Below are 24,683 nucleotides of genomic sequence, written 5' to 3'. Positions count from 1 at the left end.
CACCATGATAATGTGGTTCTTTGCACTCATCCTAAATTCCTACCAAAAGTTGTATCTGAGTTTCATATGAATCAATCCTTAGTGTTACCAGTTTTCTTCCCGAAACCTCATTCTCATCTTGGCATGACAGCTCTTCATACATTAAACTGCAAATGAGCCTTGGCTTATTATTTACAAAGGACTCAGCCTCACAGAAAGTCTCCTCAACTTGTCATCTCCTTTGACCCAAATAAGCTGGGCAACCTTGTCACCAAGAGAACCATTTCCACATGTCTTGCAACTTGTGTTTCTTTTTGCTGTGCTCAGGCAACTTAGGGGTCATGTTATGGCACATAGGGTCCAAACTATGGCAGCTTCAGTTGCATTCTTACGCTCCACTTCAGTTGCTGAAATCTGCAAAGCAGCTCTTGATCTTCAGTGCATATGTTTACTTCTCACTATTGTCTGGAATCCTTTTCCAGACATGATGCTCACTTCGGTCAAGCAGTTTTACAAAATTTATTCTCTTAATTTGGCCAACTCTCCTTCCATCCCATTGCAGTAAGCTAGGGAGTCCCATATGTGAGAATATGCTGCCTGCTTGTCCTAGGATAAAACATAGTTACTTATCATAACAGGTGTTATCCGGGGTCAGCAGGCAGATATTCTCATATCCCACCCACCTCCCCTGGTTGGCTTCTTAGCTTGCTTAAGGAACTGAAGGGCACAAACTAACATCGGGCGGAAACACACTCATTCATGCACAGTGCGGGCAGTCGCAAAGTTTTTCAAACTTAACATGACAGTTCATTTGTCAAACTGTCCGTACTGGGTTCCGTGGATGACGTCACCCATAAGTGAGAATATCTGCCTTCTGTCCTCGGATAACACCTGTTATGGTAAGTAACTGTGCTTTCAGCATTCATGGAAGAAAAACCTGAAGGAGGACCGTAATTAGTTAGCAAAGTTACATCTGAGAATGGAGTGGATTGTGCCGTTTATGGAAGAAAATGTTTATGAACAACTTGAAAAATTGAAGTGGACAAAACTACAGAATGGAGTGGACTGTGCCGTTTATGAACAACTTGAAAAATTGAAGGTGGACAAAACTACAGAACGAGTCCATCCCAGGATATTGAGGGAGCTCCGAGAGGTCCTGGCGGATCCTCTTAAAGATTTGTACAATAAATCTTTAGAGACGGAATAGGTTCTATGGGACTGGAGAAGAGCGGATGTGGTCCCTCTTCACAAAAGTAATCACAGAGATGAAGCAGTCTTACTTCGGTTATTGGAAAAATAATGGAAACGTTGCTGAAGGAAAAGATAGTGAAATTCTTAAAATCTAATGTATTACAAGATCCAAGGCAACATGTGATTACTAAAGGTAAATCATGCCAAACAAATCTGATTGAATTCTTTGACTGGGTAACCAGAGAATTGGATCAAGGATGTGCACTAGATGTAATTTACTAAGATTTGAGTAAAGCCTTTGACACGGTTCCTCATAGGAGGCCCTTAAGTAAACTCCATGGGCTGAAGTTAGGACCCAAAGTGGTGAACTGTATTACAAACTGGTTGATTGACAAAAGTCAGAGGATAGTATCTAATGGAATTCACTCAAAGGAGGGAAAGGTGAGTAGTGGAGTGTCCAAGGGATTGGTGCTGGGACCAATTCTATTCAATGTGTTTGTGAGCGACATTGCTGAAGGGTTAGAAGATAAGGTTAGCCTTTTTGCAGATGACACCAAGATTTGTAAGAGTGGACACCCTGGAGGGAGTGGAAAACATAAAAAAGGATCTGCAAAAGTTAGAATTGTCGAACATCTGGCAACTAAAATTAATTGCGGAGAAGTGCAAAATGATGCATTTGGGAATGTAGAAATCCGAGAGAACCGTATGTTCTGGGAGGTGAGAGGCTGACAAGCACAAATGGGGAGAGGGACTTTAGGGTGATTGTCTGTCTGAGAATCTAAAGGCATCTAAACAACATGTGATAAGGCAGTGGCTGTAGCCAGAAGGATGCTAGGCCGTATAGAAAGAGGAGTAACCAGCAGAAGAAGGGAGGTGTTGATGCCCTTTATATGGGTCATTGGTGAAGCCACACTTGGAGTATCATGTTGTTTTAGAGGCAGAGTCTGGCGAAAGATATAAAAAGACTTGATGCTGTCCAGAGGAAAGCGACAAAAATGATAAGGGGTTTGAATCAAAAGAAGTATGAGAAGAGACCGAAAGATCTAAATATGTATACCCTGGAGGAGAGGGGAGTCAGGGGAGATATGATAGAGAAACATGATGGTAGATAAAGGCCAAATGGCCCATCTAGTCTGCCCATCTACAGAAACCATTATCTCTTTCTCTCTCTAAGAGATTCCACATGCCTATCCCATGCCTTCTTGAGTTCAGACAGTTTTGAAAGGTATTACGAACGTGGAGAAGATGCAGTATACAAACCTAAGGATTAGATTAGATTAGATTAGATTATTAATACAGAATCAAATCTTTTCCAGAGAAGAAAAAATGGTAAAACTAGAGAGTATAACTTGAGGATGCAAGGAGGAAGATTTAGGAATAATGTTAGGAAATTTGTTTTTAGGGAGAGGGTGGTTGATGCCTGGAATGCCCTCCCGAGGGAAGTGGTAGAGAGAGGAAAACAGTGACGGAATTCAAAAAAGTGTGGGATAAACATAGAGGATGTCTAACTAGAATGATACAAATTAACTAGAATGATACAAATTAAAGAACTAAGGCCAGTATTGGACAGACTTGTATGGTCTGTGTCCCATATATGGTGATTCTGTTTAGAATGGGCTGGGGAGGACATCAGTGAGAATTCCACTAACTTGGAACATTAGGACATTACTGGCCAGACTTTACGGAAGATATCCTGCAAACAATAGGGTGGTTGAATAGGCTGGAGTTAGCTTGGATGGCAACCTCAGCAGTTGGGACCTAGAACAATACCAGGTGGACTTTACAGTCTATGGCCCAGAAATATCAAAGAAAAGAGAAGTTAATTTAATCATGTATTTTTAATGAGTATAACTAATGGGCAAACTGGATGGACCATTCAGGTCTTTATCTGTCATCATTTACTATGTTTACTATGTAGTTGTCATAAAATACATTTACACTGTAGAAACCTGAAGCTGTGATGTCCAGCGCGCCGCTGTAAAAGTTAATTTTAAAGAGCTCTGATTGGGTGTGTGGGGGGAACCTCACACACACACTTTACTTAATACTGTTCGCGCTGCCGTTGGGGAGGGTTGTGGGGGGTGCAACCCCCCCCCCATTATACAGAAAACTTAACTTTTTCCTAAAAAATCAGGAAAAAGTTAAGTTTCCTCTATAATGGGAGGGTTCCAACCCCCCAACGGCAGCGTAAACACTATTAAGTAAACTTAGGGGGTTCCCCCTCACACCCCTCGTCGGAGCTCTTTAAATTTTACTTTTCCGGCGGTGCGCTGGAGTCTTGTGCCCAATTGTCTGGGCTCAAATGTCGGCGCGGCTTTGTCCCACGCGCGAACGACTGTGAACCCAAAATGATATGCAGTATATAAAAGAATCCTTTCCAGTGCAATAGGGATGGTATGCTGAATCAAGGATCTTCCATCTTCTCCTATGAGTCTGTTGCAAGAGATACTGATCGCTGTTTTCAACACCTCCTCATCCTCTCTGCTCTCTACTTCCCCTAGTCTGTTATTTCTTCTGCAAGCAAGCCTGCTTGAGCAGGTTTGATCTGCTCGGGTTTCTTTTTTGTTTGTTTGTGAGTTTTTTGCGGTTCTTGTGCAAGACTTCATGTTCCAGTACAGCTTCAGTGACTACCTAGCACCCGTGAGAGGATCAGACTTTGGTCTGCAGCTGACAGGTGGATCATACGGGGACTTGCTCAGCCAGCCTGCTTGAACTGTGGAGCTTCGGGGCTTTCCCCTACTGTTTGCTCACTCCTTTACTTGATCAGGAGTGCTAGCACAGACTATATGGACTCCCAAATGTGTTTCTTCAGAATGCACATGGTGTTGGCTGCATTTTCCTCCCCCCTCCTCACGACGTTTGCTTCCTGGTACCAGGGGTTCAGGCTTATTCCGGCAGTTGCCCAACTGGCAGTCAAAGATTCAGAAGGGCAGCTTTCCTGGTGGCAGAGCTACCCTTAGAGGAGCTGAGGCAGGTTCCAGCACTTCTTTCCAGCATCTGGTCTATGAGTAGGGCTGTCGTAGCCCACAGGGCAGATTGGGGATATCTGAATTTGTTGTTTTTGTGACTGTAATTTGTTGTAGCTTTGTTCCCCTGCCCCTCAAATCCTAAAATCACTGGTTTTGGCTGTCCTCTGATGGAATTACAGCCATTTGTTCAGCTGGAAAGCCTGGCGGCATCCATCTTGGATTTTTTCTGATTTGAATTCAAAGTTCACAAACTTCCTTGAAAAGCCTTGTTTTTGATTCTAATCACCAGGGATGGAGTCCTCTGGCTCTACTATCATGAATTCATGTGAAGTTTACTCCAGTTGGGCACCAGAAGAGTGCCTTTGTGCCGCGTGTTGTGCCACATGTTCCGCCGCATAGGATGAGGAGGCAGGAACCTCAGGTTCAGCCTCTGACCATCTCATTAAAGCTTCCAAAAGGTTGTTAGGATGGTTGGGGAACAATTTCACCCTCTCAGAGTCCCGGAGTTTGGCGCCAGGATCTAGTGAGGGCGCTGATGGCCCCAAATCGAAAAGAAAGCACTCTATCCCTCCTCTTGAAGGGGGTTTCTTGGTCCTCTATTCCCTTTATGCCTGACTTTGTGAACTTGCTTTGGCAAGACTATGTCGGCAGCGCAAGTCAGCTGGAGAGCGACTGGCTGTGTAGCCTTCCAAAGGTCCCGCAGCTGTTCCTCTAAGGAGACCTGCGTCTCCCCCAGACTCCCAACAATTGGTCGGATGGGGTCACTGAGGATGATGATCTGGGCGCGTTTCCTCAGTGAAGCCTCAATCAAGGCCGATGCGGTTCTGACTGAGATAGATCAGGGAGTAAGTGCTGCTGTGGACCAGGACGAGTGCCCCTCTGTTGGCAGGCTGTTTAAGTCTGCTGCCCTGACGGATCTTCTTATTGAGTCTCTGAAGGAGCTCAAAACATAATCCTCTTCAGCCTACTAAATATTCTCTGCTTAGCAGGATCCGCTCTTAGCCTATCATCTTTCCATGGCATCTGGAATGAAAGTTCTGATATCTGAGCACTGAGAGAATCTTGAGGGCTCCTTAAAAGTGGCAGGAGTTCTAGAAGATGTTTGCTATGCCTAAAGTAGACTCCTTGGTGGCTCAGGTGTCAAAGCACATGTCCCTGCCTAGTGAGGGAGGCATTGTGCTCAAATATCAACAGGATCACAGGCTGGGCATATTATTCAAAAGGCAGTTTGAGGCCTTGACTCTGGTGATTAAGGCTGCTGCAGCAGCCACCTTTCTTGCTCAATCATGTCATTCTAAGTTGTGTGACCCTGGAGGAGTGACTTCAGAGCTTCCATTCCAGCTGTTGCTTGTGGGAATCGACCATATGCTGATGCTCTGTATGACCTAGTTCCGGTAGTAGGCAAGGTCTCGGCTTATTCTGTGTCGTCTTGCCGGATTTTGTGGATCAGATATTGGGCTGTGGACTCCATGTCCAAAACCACCAGGCTTCCTTTCAGGGGCAATATGCTGTTTGTCCATGGCTAGTGTTCTCATGGCTAGTGTCCAGAATCTCTTATGGACAGCAGGCCTTGGCCTGTGAAAGGGCAAACCCATAGGTCCTTTTGAGGCTCACACTGGTCGTGCCTGTTCTCCTCTTGTCCCACAGATCCTTTCAGAGCACATGGCAGAGGTTCACTGGGAATTGAAAATCCTAGGGCTCCATCTCTCGTCCAGGTGGGCAGCCCAAGAAATCCCAGTGATGCCCAGGTGCCCAGCCCCTCCATGTAAGATCGGAGGCAGACTGCGGGATTTCCTGAAGGCATGAGAGGCTATCATAACAGACCAATGGGTGCTAGAGGTTATCAGGGACTGCTACAAGTTGGAGTGCTCCTGTCCCCTCTCTGCCTGGTTCATTGGTTCCCCAGTGGGCCTACCAGAATGAGCCACCATGTACAGGTGACCCTAAAAAAATTGCTCAATATTCAGGCTTTTGAGTGGGTGTCAGATGCAGACTCCGGGCTCTGGCAGATACTCCATATATTTTGTCATGCCCAAAAAAGGCTCCAAGGATTGGAGGCCGATCCTGGACCTCAATTACTCTAATGTGGCTCTCAAAAGTGCCTCGTTTTTATATGAAAACGCTTCAGTTGGTCGGTCATTGCCTCAGTACAGCCAGGGGAGTTCCTGGCAGCTTTGGATCTGACAGAGGTGTATCTATACATTCTCTTATTTGCGGATCACAGTTGTTTGCTTTTATGTCCTGGAACAGCATTTTCAGTTCACAGCTCTGCCCTTCAGACTTGCCATGGTTCCACATAGAAACATAGAAAGATGACGGCAGATAAGGGCTACAGCCCATCAAGGGCTACAGCCCATTGACCCCCTTTTAAGTCTACTGGCCCCCTTAACTCTATTGACCTGCTCTATTAAGTCTATATCCTAGCGACCCTATTCATTGGTATGACTCTCGCAGTGATCCCACATAGGTATCCCATTTATTCTTGAAGTCTGGGATACTGCGGGCCTCGATCACCTGTACTGGAAGCTTGTTCCAATGCTCTATCACTCGTTCCGTGAAGAAGTACTTCCTGACGTCTCCACGAAACTTCCCTCCCCTGAGTTTGAGCGGATGTCCTCTTGTGTTCGAGGGTCCTTTGAGAAGAAAGATATCATCTTCCACCTCGACCCGTCCCGTGATGTACTTAAATGTCTCAATCATGTCTCCTCTCTCCCTACGCTCCTCGAGAGTATAGAGCTGCAATTTGTTCAGTCTCTCTTCGTACGAGAGACCCTTTAGCCCCGAGACCATCCTGGTGGCCATCCGCTGAACCAACTCAATTCTGAGCACATCTTTACGGTAATGTGGCCTCCAAAATTGCACACAGTATTCTAGATGAGGTCTCACCATGGCTCTGTATAATGGCATCATGACCTCAGGCTTCCTGTTGACGAAACTTCTCTTGATACAACCCATCATCTGCCGTGCCTTAGATGAAGCCTTCTCCACTTGAGTAGCAGTCTTCATGTCTGCACTGATGATCACTCCCAAGTCTCGTTCTGCTGTAGTCTTGGTCAAAGTTTATCCATTCAAGGTGTAAGTTCTGCATGGATTTCCATTTCCGAGATGCATGACCTTACATTTCTTGGCATTGAAGCCCAGCTGCCAGTCAGAGGACCAACTTTCTAAAGTACGGAGGTCCTGTTCCATAGTATTCTGCAGATTGTAGCCGTTTATGATATTGCATAGTTTGGCATCATCAGCGAATAAGGTTACCTTACCTTGAAGCCCTTGAGTCAAATCCCTAATGAATATGTTGAAGAGGAGTGGACCCAGGACTGAGCCCTGCGGCACTCTGCTTGTCACTTCCGACGTTTTGGAGAGGGTACCGTTAACCATCACTCTCTGAAGTCTGCCACTTAGCCAATCTTTAACCCATGCAGTTAGTGTTGCTCCTAACCCCATCGATTCCATCTTGTTCAGCAGTCTGCGGTGTGGGACGCTGTCAAAAGCCTTGCTGAAGTCAAGGTATACGACGTCTAAGGACTCTCCCGAGTCCAGCCTTCTTGTTACCCAGTCAAAGAAGCTGATAAGATTGGACTGGCAGGACCTACCCTTGGTGAATCCATGTTGACTGGGGTCCCGGAGATTCCCCTCATTCAAGACCGTATCTAATTTATGCTTAATTAGTGTTTCCATGAGTTTACATGCTATTGAAGTGAGACTCACCGGTCTATAGTTCACAGCCTCAGCCTTGCAACCCTTTTTATGCAGAGGAATGACGTTGGCTGTTTTCCAGTCCAATGGAACTTTACCCGTGCTTAGTGAGAGATTGAAGAGCACGGCCAATGGTTCCGCCAGAACATCTCTCAATTCTCTAAGCACTCTTGGGTGTAAATTGTCCGGTTCCGTGGCCTTGTTCTCCTTGAGCCTTGTCAGCTCGCTGTAGACGTCTTCAGGTGTGAACTCAAAATTCTGAAACGGGTCTTCCGCAATTTGTTTTGCCTTCAACTGTGGTCCGTGTCCCGGTGCCTCACAGGTGAAGACTGAGCAGAAATATTCATTTTGTATTTTGGCTTTTTCAGAATCCGCCACTGCGTAGTTTCCGTCCGGTCTTCTAAGGCGTACTATGCCGTCTGTGTTCCTTTTCCTATCACTAATATACCTGAAGAAAGATTTGTCCCCTTTTTTAATGTTTTTTGCCAAGGTTTCTTCCACTCGAAGTTTGGCCTCCCTAACTGCTGTTTTGACCGCTGCAGATCTGGTCTTATATTCTACTTTGGTTTCCCTTCTTTGCGTAAGTTTGTAGGAAAGAAATGCTGTTTTCTTCTCCTTAATGAGGTGCGAGATCTCCTCAGTGAATCATTGGGGTTTATTGTTTCTTTGCCGTTTGTCTACCGATTTTATGTAGCGATTAGTAGCTTCGTGTATGGATGATTTCAGGTATGACCACATAGCTTCCACATTACCGGTCTCTGCTTGGTCCTGCAGCGTCTGATGGACGAAATCTCCCATGTGTGTGAAGTCGGTGCCCCGGAAGTTAAGTACCTTTGTTTTTGTGATTGATTTAGGGAATCCTTTCCTAAGGTTGAACCATACCATGTTATGGTCGCTGGAGGCTAGCGTATCTCCTACCAAGACCTCTGAGACGCTTTCCCCGTTGGTGAGTACCAGGTCAAGGATCGCCTGGGCCCTAGTGGGCTCCTTTACCATCTGTTTTAGTTGTGCACCATTTATGGAGGCCAAAAGCCTCTTGCTGCTACTGGTGGTTGCTGAAAATGTGTTCCAGTCTGAATCAGGCATGTTGAAGTCCCCAAGCAGTACAGTGTCGCCCCGTAGAGTGATATTCTCTATGTCCTCAATTAATTCCGTGTCCATGTCTTCCATTTGTCTTGGGGGTCTGTATACCACACCAAAATATAGGCATTTATTGCCACCTCTTGCCAGGTTAACCCAGAGGGACTCCCCGGTGTATTTGACATCTGTGATCCTGGTGGTTTTGATGTCTTTTTTGATGTATAGTGCTACCCCACCACCTAACCTGCCCTCTCTGTCACGACGAAGTAGATTGTACCTCGGTATAGTCATATCCCACCCATGTGAGTCCGTAAACCATGTTTCGATTATTGCCACCACGTCTAGGTTGGCATCCCTTACTTCAGTTTCCAGCTCTAGAATTTTATTGCCTAAACTGTGAGCATTAATATACATGGCCCTCCACACATTGTGTTTGCTAGGTCGCTGTAAGGCTTTTTCCACCTGAGTCTGTGTGGCTCCTAGAGAACTGTTTGCTATGTGTGCCCTTACCTTGGAAGCAGAGTGTCGACTCATCCCATCAGGATAGTTCCTTTCCGCACCAGTACATGAGTAGGTACCCTCCCCCAACTTACCTACTTTAAAGCCCTACGAAGCAGGCGGGCTAGTCGGTGTCCGAAGATGTTCTTACCTCTGCTGGTCAAGTGGAGTCCGTCTGGTCCCAGAATCCTTGTAGCGACTCTCCATGATTCAGGAATCCAAAGTTCATATCCCGACACCATCCTTGTAGCCATTCGTTGGTTCTTAGGATACATTCATCTCTGGCTCTTCCCTTGCCTCTGACTGGGAGGATTGAAGAGAAGACCATCTGCGCACCTGTCTGCTTCAGCCTCACACCCAAGGCTCCGAAGTCTCTGGCGATGGTCTCCTGGGTGTTCCTTGCAGTGTCGTTCGTACCTATGTGGATAAGAAGCATAGGAAAATGGTCATGAGGTGTGAGTAGTTTACCCAGGTTGGTGGTGACGTCCCGTATCTTGGCTCCAGGTAGACAGCAAACCTCTCTCTCGAGTGTATCTGGTCTACAGATTGGTCCCTCGGTGCCCCTCAGCATGGAGTCCCCAATGACTATTACTCTGCGCTTCTTTCGTTGTGGGGGGGGGAGTCGGTCATCAGATGGAGCTGCTTGTTGGGTCTGCTCCTGTTCTTCGTGTTGGGTCTGTTCTTGTTTGTCGTCGGCAGCTTCTTCTTTGAGAATCTGGAACCTGTTCCTCAGGACGAGGTGAGGGGTTGACGTAGGGTTGGCCTGTTGGGGAGAAAAAGAAGAGGATGAAGAGATTGAGAAAGGGGGGGGATCTCCTTTGTTTGCCTTTGCCTGTGGAAGAGGTCACCAGCTGCCAGGTGTCATTGTCACTGGCCATTGCCTGTATCCCAAATGTCGGTTTCAAAGCTGATGATTTGGGCGTCTCGAGAATGGACTTGTCGTGGGCATGTTCTGTGACTTGAGACAACTCCTGAACGACTCCGTCGATGTAGGCTTCATCCTCGCGGATGCTCCTCAGGCGTTCCACCTCCTCCCTGAGGCTCCACAGTTCCACGGATCTTCTCCAAGGTGATAGTAGTGCTGGTGACCCACCTCTGCAGAGTGGGTTGTCTTGTCCACCTTTACTTGGATGACTGGCTTATCAGATCCTTCTTGAGGGAAGAAGCGTAGAGAGCTGTCCAAGCCATCATGGCAACCCTTAGGGGCTGGGCTGGATTATCAACTTGAAAAAAAGCCATTTGCAGCCAGTTCAGTCATTGGAATTCCTGGGTGTCCATTTCGATACAAAGAAAGGCCAAGTGTTTCTTCCAGATGCTTTAGAACCAAATTTCAGCCCTGCTGGCTTGACAGACTCGGGCAGCTTAGGATATCTTCAAATTCTGGTTTTAATGGATGCCATGATAGAGGTGATGCTTTGGGCAAGAGCGCACATGTGTCCTCTCCAACACTCCCTTCTGTCTCGCATGTCCCTGCAGAGGGACTCTCTGCATGCTCTTCTGCTCTGGACAACGACTGCCCACTGCACCATGGCCTGGTGGCTATGTCCACAATCTCACCTCAGGGATGCCTCTTCAAATTGACTCTTGGACCATGCTTATAATGGATGCCATCCTATTGGGCTGGGAAGTGCATTGCGGAGACCATCCATTTCAGGGGTGATGGTCTCCAACTCAACGCCGTTGGTTCATCAACAAGCTGGAGCTCCGAGCCATCTACCTAGCGCTGAAGCAGTTTCAGCCCTGGCTGAAGAGTAAGGCAATCGGAGTGTCTTCAGACAACGCGATGGCAGTGGTTTATGCCAACAGCCAAGGAGGCACTCGGAGTGTCAGGCTCCAGAAGGAGGCGAAGGCCCTCTTCCATTAGGTGGATGCTCATCTGGCTATTTCAACGGCTCACGTCGCTGGAGTGCAAAATGTATAAGTGAACTTCCTCAGCAGGCACACACTGGACCCAGGAGAATAGTTTCTCTCTTTTTAGACCATTGTCAACTGCTGGGGCAGCCCTGTTGGACTTCATGTTAAGTAAGCAGTCCATTTCTTCAGCCGCAGATATGAGCCCAGAAGCACAGGGATCAATGCCCTGGTACAGCGTTGGCCAACAGGCAAGCTCCTCTGTGTTCCCCCCCTGGCTTGTAATAGGCAGAGACCTGAGAAGAGTAGCCATGCACCTGGGGTGGGTAGTCCTGTTAGCACTGGATTGTCCCCAGCACCCGTGGTATGCGAACCTGATGCTTCATCAGGACGGTAATCCCTTCTCCCCCGAGGCTTCAGCCACTAAGGGGACTTCTTTCTCAGGGTTCTGTCATGCTGCAAGATCCAGAGTACGTTGGTCTTATGGCATGGTCTTGAACACTTAGTCTTTAGCCAGAAGGACGGTTCAGATTTGGTGGTGTGTATGCTTCTGAAGGCCAAGAAATAGGCCATGTTTGCTGCATATGCCCAGGTATAGGATTCCTTCCATCGTTGGAGTCACAAGGAGAAATTGGACCCTACCATGGCTTCAGTTTCGGCAGTGCTGTCTTTTCTTCAATAAGGCTTGAACATGGGGCTGGCAGTTTCATCTCATTGTTTTTGGCCAATCAGGGACTTCCTTAGACTCCTCCCTAAGGAAGTCCCTGATAGGCTGAGGTGCCCCAGGTCCCTCCCATCAGGGCCTTAGGCCCCTTCCTCATGCATCACATGATGCACCGGGGCAGGACCTAAGGCCACACTCGTCGGAGGAGGCCTGGAGCAGGAGGGACTAAGCACCCCTTTTGCTCCCATCTGTTTAAAGGTATGGGAAGGGGTGGATTTGCGATTGCAGGAGGGACTTGGCATCCCTCCTGCCATATTCATTTCCTTAAATTGTTTAGTGAATCGCTGCCTTCCTACATTTGCATGCCATTTCCCTCATTTGCATGCACGGATCGAGTGTGCATAGGAACGGTACAGAAGTTAGTGAATCGGGTCGGAGAAAAATTGGGTCACAAAGTGATCGGGACACAATCGGTGTCCTTAGTGAATCTAGCCCATAGTTCCTTAGGGGTTTTCCCCTGGGTTCCACAGTTTATTATGGCTTATTCTTTGTAAAGAATTGTTAAGTTTGTACCTTTCCTCTCAATGGCATGTCTATGAGTTGTTCTGTTATGTGAGCAGATCAAAGTCTTGTGTGGGGGGGGGTCTCCCCCTGTTCTCCTTCTCCTGTTCTCTTCTGTAGGGCTGTCACCAGCGTTGAAACTAACTGACTGGGGGCAGCAGAGAGCAGGGAGAAGGAGGATGTGCTGAAAATAATGATGAGTATCTCTTGCAACGGACTCACATGAGCGAATGGTTCAGCATACCATCACTATCTACTGGAAAAATTATCATCAAGGTAAGAACCTAATCTCTTTTTCTAACAGCTTTGTTTGTATTCATTTCAGGGCTGCCAGAGTGACAGTAAAAATGCCAAGAAAAAGAACAATAAAAAGACCAACAAGAATAAGAGCAGTATGAGTCGAGCTAACAAGAAAAAACCCAGCATGCCCAATGTGTCCAATGACCTGTCTCAGAAACTCTATGCTACTATGGAGAAGCATAAAGAGGTACTCTAGTTTCTATAAATAGATAAAACCATGAGCTTGATAACTGCTTCTGCTTCTGCTTCTTATCAACATTTTAGGAAATTGTTGAAAACTTATTTATTTGAAATATTTCTGGAAGTTTAATACTTTGTTTATCCCAGGACAAGTAGGCAACCTGTTCTCAACATGTGGATGACATCATCCAAGGAGCCCGGATGCCGACAGCTTCACAAGCAAACTTGCTTGAAGAATTTTAGAAAGTTTGCGACTGCTGTGCATGTGCGAGTGCCTTCCTGCCCAATGCAGGGCGTGTGTCTCCTCAGTTCTCAGTTTTCCATGGAGCCGAGAAGTCCTATTTCGACGCTCTGTGCTAGACTCAGTTCTACTTTGTGCCTTCTCTCACCGCAGCTCGTGTTTTATGTTTTACAGGGTCGCTGTGTTTCTTTATGCATTTTCATTTATAAAAACTCTTAATTTTATTTTCCTTTGTGTCACGGCGGGGCCTGCCTCATGGCTTCAGCCTGTGAGCTTCGATCTCACAAGCTATTTTTCCGTTTACGTCCCGGCCGGTCACAGGCTTCAAGAAGTGTAGCTGTGGCCAGCGCGCGATCTCCTTCACTGACCCACATAGGTGGTTTGTTCAGTGTTTGGGACCTGATCATCATGTGCCCACTGTGCTACCTTTCAACCTCGAGCCATTAAACGTCGTCGAGTTCAGGTGCAGAAACTCTTTGGTAGTATGGATCCACTTCCCCCGGTCTCGACCGCAACTCTGGTCAAGCTTCTCACAGGGGTTCCGCCTTCTGCCTCGACCTCGGCCCTCCTCGTTTGGAGGATCCTTGTCCTCGGGCAAATCTGCTAAGTCTTCTCCTGAGGAACCGCTTTCCTTGCTGCCTCCCTCAGGTCAGGTACCAGCAGTGGTTATCAAGTAGAGAATGACATGGGGAAAAAATCTGTCCCCGTCACTGCACCGTCCCCGGCCCACCATCCTCTGCACCGCCCCGTCACCGCCGTTCCCTTCACCGCCCCGTCACCGTCACCGCCATCCCTTTCACCACCCCGTCACCGCCACTGCCATCCCATTCACCGCCCCGTCACTGTCCCCGCAGCATCCATATAAGCCTCAGTACTGCGAAACACCATGAAGACAGAAGAGAGTCCTGCCACTACTATTACTGCACTGAGAATCTGTTTCAGTGCCTCTGCCCTGTAGTAAAAACAGAACATAAAATAAATCAGTTGACTTGTCCTCCCTTGCAATGACGTGTCCCCCATGTTCATCTATAGCTCGAGTCAGGTCAATTGTGCACACTAAAAATGCAGGAGGATCTGGAACATGAGCGCAGGCAGGCAGTGATACAAAAACAGCAGACACCCGACCGATTGCAGTGTTCCGCCATCTCTCTCCCTCCATCTCACCTTAGATGTAGAGTATGCTGGCTTTCTTTTCCGCCCAGACGCATGTGCGGGTGCTCATTTGTTCAGTATTCTCCTCTGACGCAACCGGAAACAGGAAGTTGTAAGAGAGGAGAAGATTGATCAACTCGAGCAGCCGCGCAAGCGCGGCTTTTTGAACGCGTGCGGCTGGGCGAAAAAGAAAGCCGGCATACTCTACATCAGTGTTTTTCAACCTTTTTACACCTGTGAACCGGCAGAAATAAAATAATTATTTTGTGGACCGGCAAACTACTAGGACTAAAATTTTAAAACCCTGTTTCCGCCCCATCTCCGCAAGCTCGGTCACCTCAGTAACTATAGAAAAATAGACAAATATAGTGCAAAATATAGACAGCAGACATAAATTCTCAAAACTGACACATTTTGATCACTAAATTGAAAATAAAATCATTTTTCCTACCTTTGCTGTCTGGTGATTGATTTCATGAGTCTCTGGTTGTGTTTCCTTCTGTCTGTGTATCCTTTCTTTCATTTCTTTCTTTCTTCATTCAGGCCCAAGAATTGTCCCTTTCTATTTCCTCCCTCTTTCCTATGTCCTTAGTGCCCCTGGTGCCTCCTTCCCATGTCTTTAGTGCCCCAGTGTCTCCTTCCCATGTCCTTAGTGCCCCTTCCTGTCTTTAGTGCCTCCAGTGCCTCCTCCTCATGTCTTTAGTGCCCCCAGTGCCTCCTTCCCATGTCCTTAGTGCCCCTTCCTGTCTTTAGTGCCCCCAGTGCCTCCTTCCCATGTCTTTAGTGCCTCCTCCCCATGTCTTTAGTGCTCCAGTGCCTCCTTCCCATGTCTTTAGTGCCCCTAGTGCCTCCTTCCTATGTCCCTCTCACTGCCTTTTACACTTTGTCCCACCCCCACCCCCGAATCCTGCCTGCCTACCTTTCTCCCTCTCTAGCCAAAGCCAGCCTGCTGCCTCCCTGCCGCTCAAAAAAAAAAAGCCTCCTTCCTTTTCCCCTGCTCTTACCGCCATGCTCATGCTGCAGTGCAGCTACTAAAGCCGACAGGAAGTCTTTCCGACTCAATTCTGAAGTCGGAGAGGACGTTCTGGGCCAGCCAGGCAGCGATTGGCTGGCCCAGAACGTCCTCTCCGACGTCAGAATTGACGTTGGAAAGACTTCCTGTCGGCTTTAGTAGCTGCAGTGTGAGCATGGCGGTAAGAACAGGGGAAAAGGAAGGAGGCTTTTTTTTTTCTTCGTGCGGACCGGCAGAAAGGAGGAGAGAGGGAGATGGCGGGGACCACGCAATCCTTGATTGCCTCACTGCGGGGACAAGTCCATTCACCGCTCCACGGGGCGGTGAATGGCCTTGTCCCCGTCCCGCAGAGGCCACTATTTTTTCTTCCCCGTTTTGGCGGATTACCCGCGGCTAAACGCGGCTAGCCATGGGTAACCCGCCACCGTGTCATTCTCTATTATCAAGCTGCCCATGAAGCATGTCTCAAAGTTAGTCATTCTTCCTCAGAGACTATAGCCACACCAAATGTACCAGATCCTCCAGTCTGGGTGTCACATTTGGAGGCTATGATCCAGACCATTATGGATCGGCAGTTTGATAATATGCTTGTCAAAGATACTTCTACTTCGACTCTGTTTCCTGCAGTCCAGTCTGAGCACTTAGCAGTATCACAAGGAGTCAAGTCTTTGGGAATGCCTCAAGAGGATTCAACACACTCTATGCAAAGAGTCGAGTCTTTGCAAATTTCTCATCTGGAGTATAAGCACGCTACTCAAGGAGCCAAGTCCTTGTCAGTGCCTCGAGATACTGTGACACAAGGAGCTCAGTCCTTTTTAGTGTCTCGATCTCCAGCCCACCTTCCTCGCAGTTTTTGACGGCATACTGCACTGAAGGTGGATAAAAAGAATACTGCCGAGCATGGTGACTGAAGAGCAGTCAAGCAATTAACCAGGAGTATCTAGAAGTAGAAGGGGGTTTTTTTCGACGATTTTTGAACACTAGTCACGGAGATCAGCAACACATGTTTCACCCAATCTAGCTCATCATGTGACCCCCCCCCCCCCTGTACAAGTAGTTTGAATCAGCTTAGAGCAGGGGTGTCCAACCTTTTGGCTTCCCTGGGCCGCATTTGCAAAAAAAAAAAAAAAAAATTCTGGGGCCGCACTAACACTAGCTGATGAGCAAAAAAATGGTTGAGCAGGTCCCAAATTTGCAATCACTAATATAGAAGATGTATGTATCTAATAATAAACCTTCATTAAAGGGACACTGCGGAGAGGAACCCAAAAGAGCAGTAATACTTACACTGACAGAGTGATCCTCCATATACACCGCTGATAGTGGGAGCAGCCACAGGCTTCCGCATCCCCACTCTGATGAGCAGGAATGCGCGCTCCTGGTTCTCCCATTCACTTCTATTACAGCTACGGTGAGCCTCTTCAGAGGTGAGCCTCATCAGAGCGGGGATGCTGAATCAGCTATCAGAAGCGCACGTGGAGGATTGTTTAATCAGGGTAAATATTACTGCTTTTTTGGACCTCCCACTTTGAGCTTAGGCTCCCTCAAAATGAGTATCTCCCCTGCTGTAGCTAGTAGGGATCCCCAGGCCTCACCACTGACGGCCACCTCCTCCTCCTCCAACTTCCCAAGTTTTACAGCTAGCAGCAATATTGCAGAGTGACTGCCTTCCCTCCCCTCTTGACTTTCATGCATTCATGAAAGCAGGGGCAGCTTGAAGATATTGCCATTGGCTGCAATGCTTGGAGATTTTGAGTTGCCAGACTGGAGGAAGATGTCTTCAGTTGGCAGGGTTTGGGAATCCCCACTAGCTCAAGTATTTATAAATAGCATTCAGGTGGGGAGAAACTTTGGTGCCCATCCGCTAATTTTGGGCTCCAGTCCCTCCTCCCAAATCAGCTGTATACGACTACGCCACTGAGTACAAAAATAATTGTGATGCACATATCCCAAAGCTAACATGTTCCAGTTAATAAATTAAAGATAAAACCATTTTTTCTACCTTGTTGTCTGGATATTTTGTTTTTCCATCATCTTGGTCCCAGTTTCTCTTTCTGATTTTTGTCTATCTTCAACTAATTCTCTTTCCAGTGTCTGTTGTCCATTTTTTTTTTCTCCTCTTCTGTTGTTCCATTTCCTTCTTATGCCTATCTCCAGCGTATTGATTTTTCCCTTTCAGCTTTCTTAACTTTTTCTTTTCTTTATAGCCTCTGTCCACTCAAATCTTGCCTTCTTTCTCACCCTTCTTCTTTTTTAAATGTTCAGCTACCTCTCAATTCTCCATCTTCTCTCAGTCCCTAGCTCTCCCATTTCCCATCTCACTCCTTTCTCAGCCTTCTATTTCCTTCTATCTACTCCCCATTACCACATTTCTACCACTGTACTCACTGCTCTCAATCATCTTATCATCTCCTTTTTGACCTCATCCACATGGCTCACCACTTTCAGAAACTCCCCTCCCTGTCTCCACTGGTCAGGCTATAACTCCTTGTCCCTCTCTCCACTGGTCAAGCTATAAATTCCTGTCCCTTTCTTTCCATCCCCTAGCATCATCTTACCCCAGCTCTCTTCCCTCCTGCACTCCCATGGTTCCATCTCTCATCTTCTTCCTCCATGGTCCAACATTTTACTCCCTCTTTTTTCTGTTTTTCTTCGTCCCTCCCCTCCCTTGATGCTGAACAATGAAATGGAGGAAAAAAATGAGAGATGCTGCATCTCTCTGCCTTCCATCCACAGGCCTAACATTTCCCTCCCTTTCTCTTCCCAACTGCCCTCATCCCATCTCTCCCTCTGCCTCCCTTCCCCAGGTCCACCATTTCTTCCTTTCTCTTCCCAACAATTTTCCCTTAAAGTATCTCTTTTCCTCTTCCTCCACACCATCCCAGGTCCAACTTATCTCCCTTCAGACCATTGCCCACTATCTTTCTGTTCTCTGTTTCTGGCTCCATAAGCTCTCTCCCCACGCCCAATCTGGCACTTCTTTTAATACCCTCCCCCCCCAAAAAAAAAGTCCAGGAGGCTTCCTCAGCCCAGCATGTTCTCCCCCTTCTCTCTGCGCCCATGTATCTCTACCTTATTCCTCTACCACCACCATGTCCATTTGTTCTCTCTCTGTCTCCGTCCCTCCTCTCTGCCCAACAGTTCTCCTCTTTCTTTATCTCCCCAATTGCACCATCTCTTTCCCTCTCTGACACCCAATTCTCCCTTTCTATTATCTCCCTCACCTCAGCATCTCTTTCCCTCACTCCCTCCATTCTTCCATCTTCTGGTTCATGCCCCTCCATACCTTCCTTCCACATTTTTCCTCCCTCTCAAGTCCCAACACGCCCTTCTCCCGCCCTCCCTTCTATGCCCCGAGTGTTTACCTTCAGGCCGGCTCCCTCCTCACTGCTACAGTCATTTTTTTTGCTGAAAGCCGCGGGCAGCGCCTCCCTCTCAAGTCCCAACACGCGCTTATCCCTCCCCTCCTTCTATGCCCCGGGTGTTTACCTTCAAGCCAGCTCCCTCCTCACTGCTACAGTCATTTTTTTGCTGAAAGCCGCAGGCAGCGCCTCCCTCTCAAGTCCCAACATGCCCTTCTCCCTCCCTCTCTTCTGTGCCCCTGGTGTTTACCTTCAAGCCAGCTCTCTCCTCACTTCTACAGTCATATGGGCAGTGCCTACCTCTCAACACACCCTTTTCCCTCCCTCCCTTCTGTGCCGTGGATGTTTACCTTCTTGCCTGCTAACCTTCTCCATCTTGCTGCAGTATTTGCTCAAAGCCGCGGGCAGCGGCTCCCAAGTGCCTCCCGCAGCTGATCTAGAAGCGTTCCCTCTGAGGTTGCGATGTCAGAGGGAATGCTTCCGGGTCAGCTGCATGAGGCACATAGGCGCCGCTGCCTGTGGCTTTGAGCAAACACTGCAGCAAGATGGAGGAGGGAGCCGGCAAGATGGTAAACACCTGGGGGTGACAGGAAAACAACGCTTTGCCCTCGAGTGGGCCGCACAAAATACCTCACGGGGCCGCATGCAGCCCATGGGCCGCGATTTGGACACCCCTGACTTAGAGTCTCTGACATGGATGTAAACCTGCAGGACAGACTAGCCAGCGTGCCTTGCTTGGGGGACAAGCTTTTGGGGGATTGACCGGCACAGCAACCCAAAAACTCTCGGCTCATGAAATTCGATGGGACACCTTGGTTAAATCCAAGTCCAAACCCTCAGCATCGAGACCGTTCAGGCCTGCTTCATCTTATCAGAGGCATTTTTCAGCCAAAGCCTCTGCTCCAGTGAGGCCCCAGCAGAAGAAGCAAAAGCAGTAGCATCCTTCTAAGACCCAACCAGCTGCTCCTGCCAAGTCTGTTCATTTCTTTTGACCTGTTAATAGGGAGCATAGTTTCATTCCCTCTACTTCAGCCTCTTCCTCAGCCAATTGGAGGTCATCTTCAACTCTATTTCCATCACTGGGAACTTATCACCTCCGATCTCTGGGTTCTGCAGATCATTCGGGAGGGTTACTCTCTACATTTTACTTCCCTTCCTCCAGATCATCCTCTAAGAGAGTCTGTTTTCAACCCTCATCAATCCTCTCTTCTTCTTCAGGTGGTTTAGTCCCTTTTTCTCCTCAAAGTTATCGAAGAAATTTCTGTAGATCAACAAAACCTAGGGTTTTACTCCCGCTATTTTCTAGTGCCGAAGAAGACGGGAGGTCTGCGACCGATCTTAGATCTCGGAGCCCTCAACAAGTTTCTGGCCAGAGAAAAATTTTGAATGCTATCTTTAGCCACTCTATATCCCCTCTTAGCTTACAACAATTGGCTATGCTCTCTGGATCTCAAGGAAGCCTATACTCGTATCTCAAATCACCAGGCTTCCCGAAAATATCTCAGCTTGTCACTACTATCAGTACAAGGTCCTACCATTCAGCTTAGCATCTTTTCCCAGAGTCTTCACTAAGTGCCTGGTTGTGGTAGCAGCAGCCTTGAGATCTCAGGGTCTTCAGGTCTTTCCCTAACTACACAACTTGCTCATCAAGGACCCTTCATGTCCAAATGTTGTTCTGGCAACAAATCGCACCATCTTGTTTCTCCAGAACTTGGGATTTGAGATCAACTTCCCCAAATCACAGCTTCATCCTTCTCAAAGGTTTCAGTTCATTGGAGCTCTTCTCAACACTACTCAAATGAGAGCATTCCTTCCTCAGGATCATCAGGATGCTCTGATTCAGCTTTGTTATCAAGTGAACCAGCTCCAATCCATTTCAGCCAGACGAATGATGGGCCATATGGAATCTATGGTCCACGTGACTCCACTGGTGAGGCTCCATCTCAGAACACCAATGTGGACTCTAGCCTCACAGTGGTCTCAAGCGACAGATCCTCTCGCAACACATTTCTGTATCCTCGTTTCTTCAACAGTCACTTCAGTGGTGGATGATTTCATCCAATCTCTCCAGAGATCTGCTTTTCCACATGCCGCCTGATCACAAAGCTTTGACCCAGATGCTTCAACTTACGCCTGGGGGGCACATCTGGATGGTCTTCAGATTCAAAGTCATTGGTCCACCAAGGAGCGGAAGTTTCATGTTAATCTTCGGGAACTCAGAGCGATTTATTATGCTGTCAAAGCTTTCCAGCATTTAATAGACGATCAAGTCCTCTTGCTTCGCATGGACAATCAAGTAGCAATGTACTATATAAACAAGCAAGGAGGCATAGGATCCCTCCTTCTTTGTCAGGCAGCTCAAAAGATTTGGCTTTGGGCGACTGCTCGGAACATCTACCTCAGTGCAATTTACATTCAGGGGGAACAGAATTGCTTAGCAGACAAGCTCAGCAGAATGCTTCATCCTCACGAATGGATTCCCAACTCAGCAGCTCTCCATCCCATCTTTGCTCAGTGAGGTTCTCCTCAAGTGGACTTGTTTGCATTTCCCCCAACAAGTTGCCCCAGTTCTTGCAATATAATAAAGTTTGCAGACGATACAAAACTATGTCGGGCTGTTGACTCTCAAAGGGACTGCGAGGAACTCCAGAAGGATCTGAACAAGCTAGAAGCATGGGCAACAAAGTGGCAGATGAATTTTAACATAAACAAATGCAAGGTGATGCATCTAGGAAAAAAACCCCAAAGAACACAAGTATAAGATGATGGGGGTGACATTAGCAAAATGTGAACAAGAAAGGGATTTGGGGGTACTGATTGACAGAACCCTAAAGCCTTTGGCACAATGTGCGGAGGCGGCGAAGAAAGCAAACAGGATGTTGGGCATGATTAAGAAGGGGATCACGAGTAGATCGGAAGATGTAATAATGCCACTTTATAGAGCAATGGTCAGACCGCAATTGGAATACTGTGTCCAACACTGGTCTCCATACCTCAAGAAAGATATAATTCTGCTGGAAAGGGTACAGAGGAGAGCCACGAAACTTGTCAAGGGATTGGAGAATTTGAGCTACAAAGAGCGCCTTAGGAAATTGGGACTGTTTACCCTCGAGCAGAGAAGACTGAGAGGGGATTTAATAGAGACTTTTAAATTAATAAAGGGATTTGATAAAATAGACCAAGAAGAAGCATTACTAACTTTTTCGGAGGTGACACGGACAAGAGGTCATAGACTGAAACTGAGTGGCAGCAGGTTCAGGACGGATATCAGGAAGTACTTTTTCACACAGCGCGTGGTGGGAATTTGGAACTCTCTCCCGGAGGATGTTGTGACAGAGATTACTGTTCTGGGATTCAAGCGCAAGTTGGATGCACACCTTCTTGCAAATTGTATTGAGGGCTATGGTATATCTGGGTCTCCAATCAGGAGTACTTAAATGGGCCGCCGCGTGTGCGGATCACCGGACTGGATGGACCTCAGTCTGATCCGGTGAGGGCTTTTCTTATGTTCTTATGTTCCAGACTTAACTCATCTCACTGTCTGGAGGCGGATGCATTTCTACTGGATTGGACACACAGATTTCTCTACGCGTTTCCACCTACGCCTCTCATTCTAAAGACCCTTGTCAAAGTCAAGCAGGAGGCTGCCACCATGATACTCATAGCTCCTCGGTGGCCCAGGCAGCCTTGGTTCTCCTTTCTACTTCAGCTCAGCGCCAGGGAGCCAGTGCCTCTGCCGATGTCTCCATCTCTTCTTATGTAGAATCAAGTTACATCCCAGCCTTCAGTCTCTACACCTGACAGCTTGGTATCTCTTGGGCTGAATGCTGCTGAACTTCGCATCTCTCAGCCAGTGAGACTTATTCTAGAAGACTCCAGGAAACCAGCCACTCAACAGTGTTATCAACAGAAGTGGACTCAGTTTTTCCTCCTGGTGTCTTCTTCATCACTATGATCCACAATCCATTTCAGTTTCACTAGTCCTAGATTACCTTCTTCATTTGTCTGAATTGGGACTGAAGTCTACATCTATTAGAGTCCATCTCAGCGATATTACCGTTTTTCACCAACCAGTGGAGGGTAAACCTCTCACTGCTCACCCTTTGGTCTCTGGATTTATGAAAGGACTTTTCAATGTTAAACCACCTCTGAAGCCACTTCCAATAGTATGGGACCTTAATGTAGTTCTTAGCTAAGTTGATGAAGCCTCTATTTGAACTAATGTCTACAGCTCATCTCAAGTATCTTGCCTGGAAAGTTTTTTTCTCATTTCACTTACTTCTGCCAGAAGAGTAAGTGAACTTCAAGCATTGGTGGCAGACCCACCATTCACAGTGTTCCACCATGACAAAGTGGTTCTTCATACACATCCAAAATTTCTGCCAAAAGTAGTCAATGAATTTCATCTCAATCAAACAATTGTGCTTCCAGTTTTTTTTCCTAAGCCTCATTCTCACTCAGGAGAAACACCTCTTTATACTCTGGATTGCAAACAAGCTTTGGCCTACTATCTCAACAGAACAAAGCCGCATAGATCACCTCCTCAACTTTTCATCTCCTATGATCTTAACAAGTTGGAGCATACTATTTCCAAGAAATCTATCCCTATTGACAACCTGCAAAGCTGCTACTTGGTCCTCGGTTCATACATTCACCTCACATTACTGTCTGGACTCTTTTTCCAGACGGAATAGGAACAAATGACCTACCCCTACTTCAAGCAATCAGAGAAGCCTCACATCAACCCCACAGATCACCCTAAAGAACAGGTTCCAGCTTCTACAGATAGAACCAGCCACTGACTTTCAGGACGATTTTCAAGAGGATTTCCAGAAGATGACTCAGGCTCCAGTGGCAACGGACCAGCTCCCTCAGAAGAAGCGCAGAGTGGTAGTCATTGGGGACTCCATGCTGCGGGGCACAGAGGGACCAATATGCAGACCGGATCTACTATCAAGAGAGGTTTGTTGTCTGCCAGGAGTCAGAATCAGGGATGTAACCACAAGTCTAGGGAGACTAATCAAGCCCCAAGACTACTATCCTATGCTTCTCATCCACGTCGGGACGAACGACACCGCCAGGAACACCCCGGAAAAGATACCCGAAGACTTTAGAGCCCTGGGTGAGAAGCTGAAGCAAATGGGAGCACAGGTGGTCTTCTCCTCCATACTTCCAGTGAGAGGTAAGGGGAGAACCAGGGAAGATCGCATCCAGAAGACCAACAAATGGCTACACGGATGGTGCAGGGAGATGAACTTCGGCTTCCTGGACCACGGAGAGGCACTACAGGGACTACAGGGATCGGATGGGCTCCACCTAACCAGAAGAGGGAAGAATGTCTTCGGTAGACGATTGGCTCACCTACTCCAAAGGGCTTTAAACTAGGTGAGTTGGGGGAGGGAACCCTTTCTCATCCTGGTAAGGTAAGTAACCATCCTGGTATGGTAAGTAAATACTCCATTACTGAGGTAAGTACTTACCCCGCAGTCACTACCGCAGGGGACACATCTACTCAGAAGGGACGAACTGACTCAAACAGGGAATTAAAGGGAATACTGAGTCAAGCGGGAAAGAGGGAAGCGGGAAAATCTTCGCACAGACCGGGCATACACGAAGTATGGAAGGCTATGTACATCAATGCCCGCAGTTTAGGCAACAAAATATTGGAATTGGAGACGGAAATGAGGAGTGCTAACCTAGATGTGGTGGCAATATCTGAAACTTGGTTCACAGATTCCCATGGATGGGATATGGCTATACCAGGTTATAGCTTACTCCGCAGAGACAGAGAAGGTAAGAACGGAGGAGGAGTGGCACTATATATCAAGGAAGAAATCAAAGTTACCAGAATCACAGGTGTCAGGTATACAGGGGAGTCCCTCTGGGTGAACCTTGCCAGGGGAAGTGGCAAATGCCTATATCTGGGCATTGTATACAGGCCTCCTAG

At 47.4% G+C, this 24,683-nt stretch overlaps 1 protein-coding gene across 8 annotated transcripts in view; it reads left to right on the top strand.

The window, feature by feature from the left end:
- CREBBP (CREB binding protein) overlaps nt 1–24,683 on the top strand; it is a 676,455-nt gene that overhangs the window by 619,882 nt on the left and 31,890 nt on the right. For all 8 annotated transcript variants that reach the window (XM_033962544.1, XM_033962542.1, XM_033962548.1 and 5 more), the window contains one exon: nt 12,815–12,976. In XM_033962544.1, the coding sequence (XP_033818435.1) occupies nt 12,815–12,976 (162 nt within the window). The remainder of the gene's footprint in view (nt 1–12,814; nt 12,977–24,683) is intronic.

Source organism: Geotrypetes seraphini, chromosome 11, assembly GCF_902459505.1.
Source record: "Geotrypetes seraphini chromosome 11, aGeoSer1.1, whole genome shotgun sequence".
NCBI classification, from domain to species: Eukaryota; Metazoa; Chordata; class Amphibia; order Gymnophiona; family Dermophiidae; genus Geotrypetes; species Geotrypetes seraphini.
This window is presented reverse-complemented; position numbering and strand designations above follow the sequence as displayed.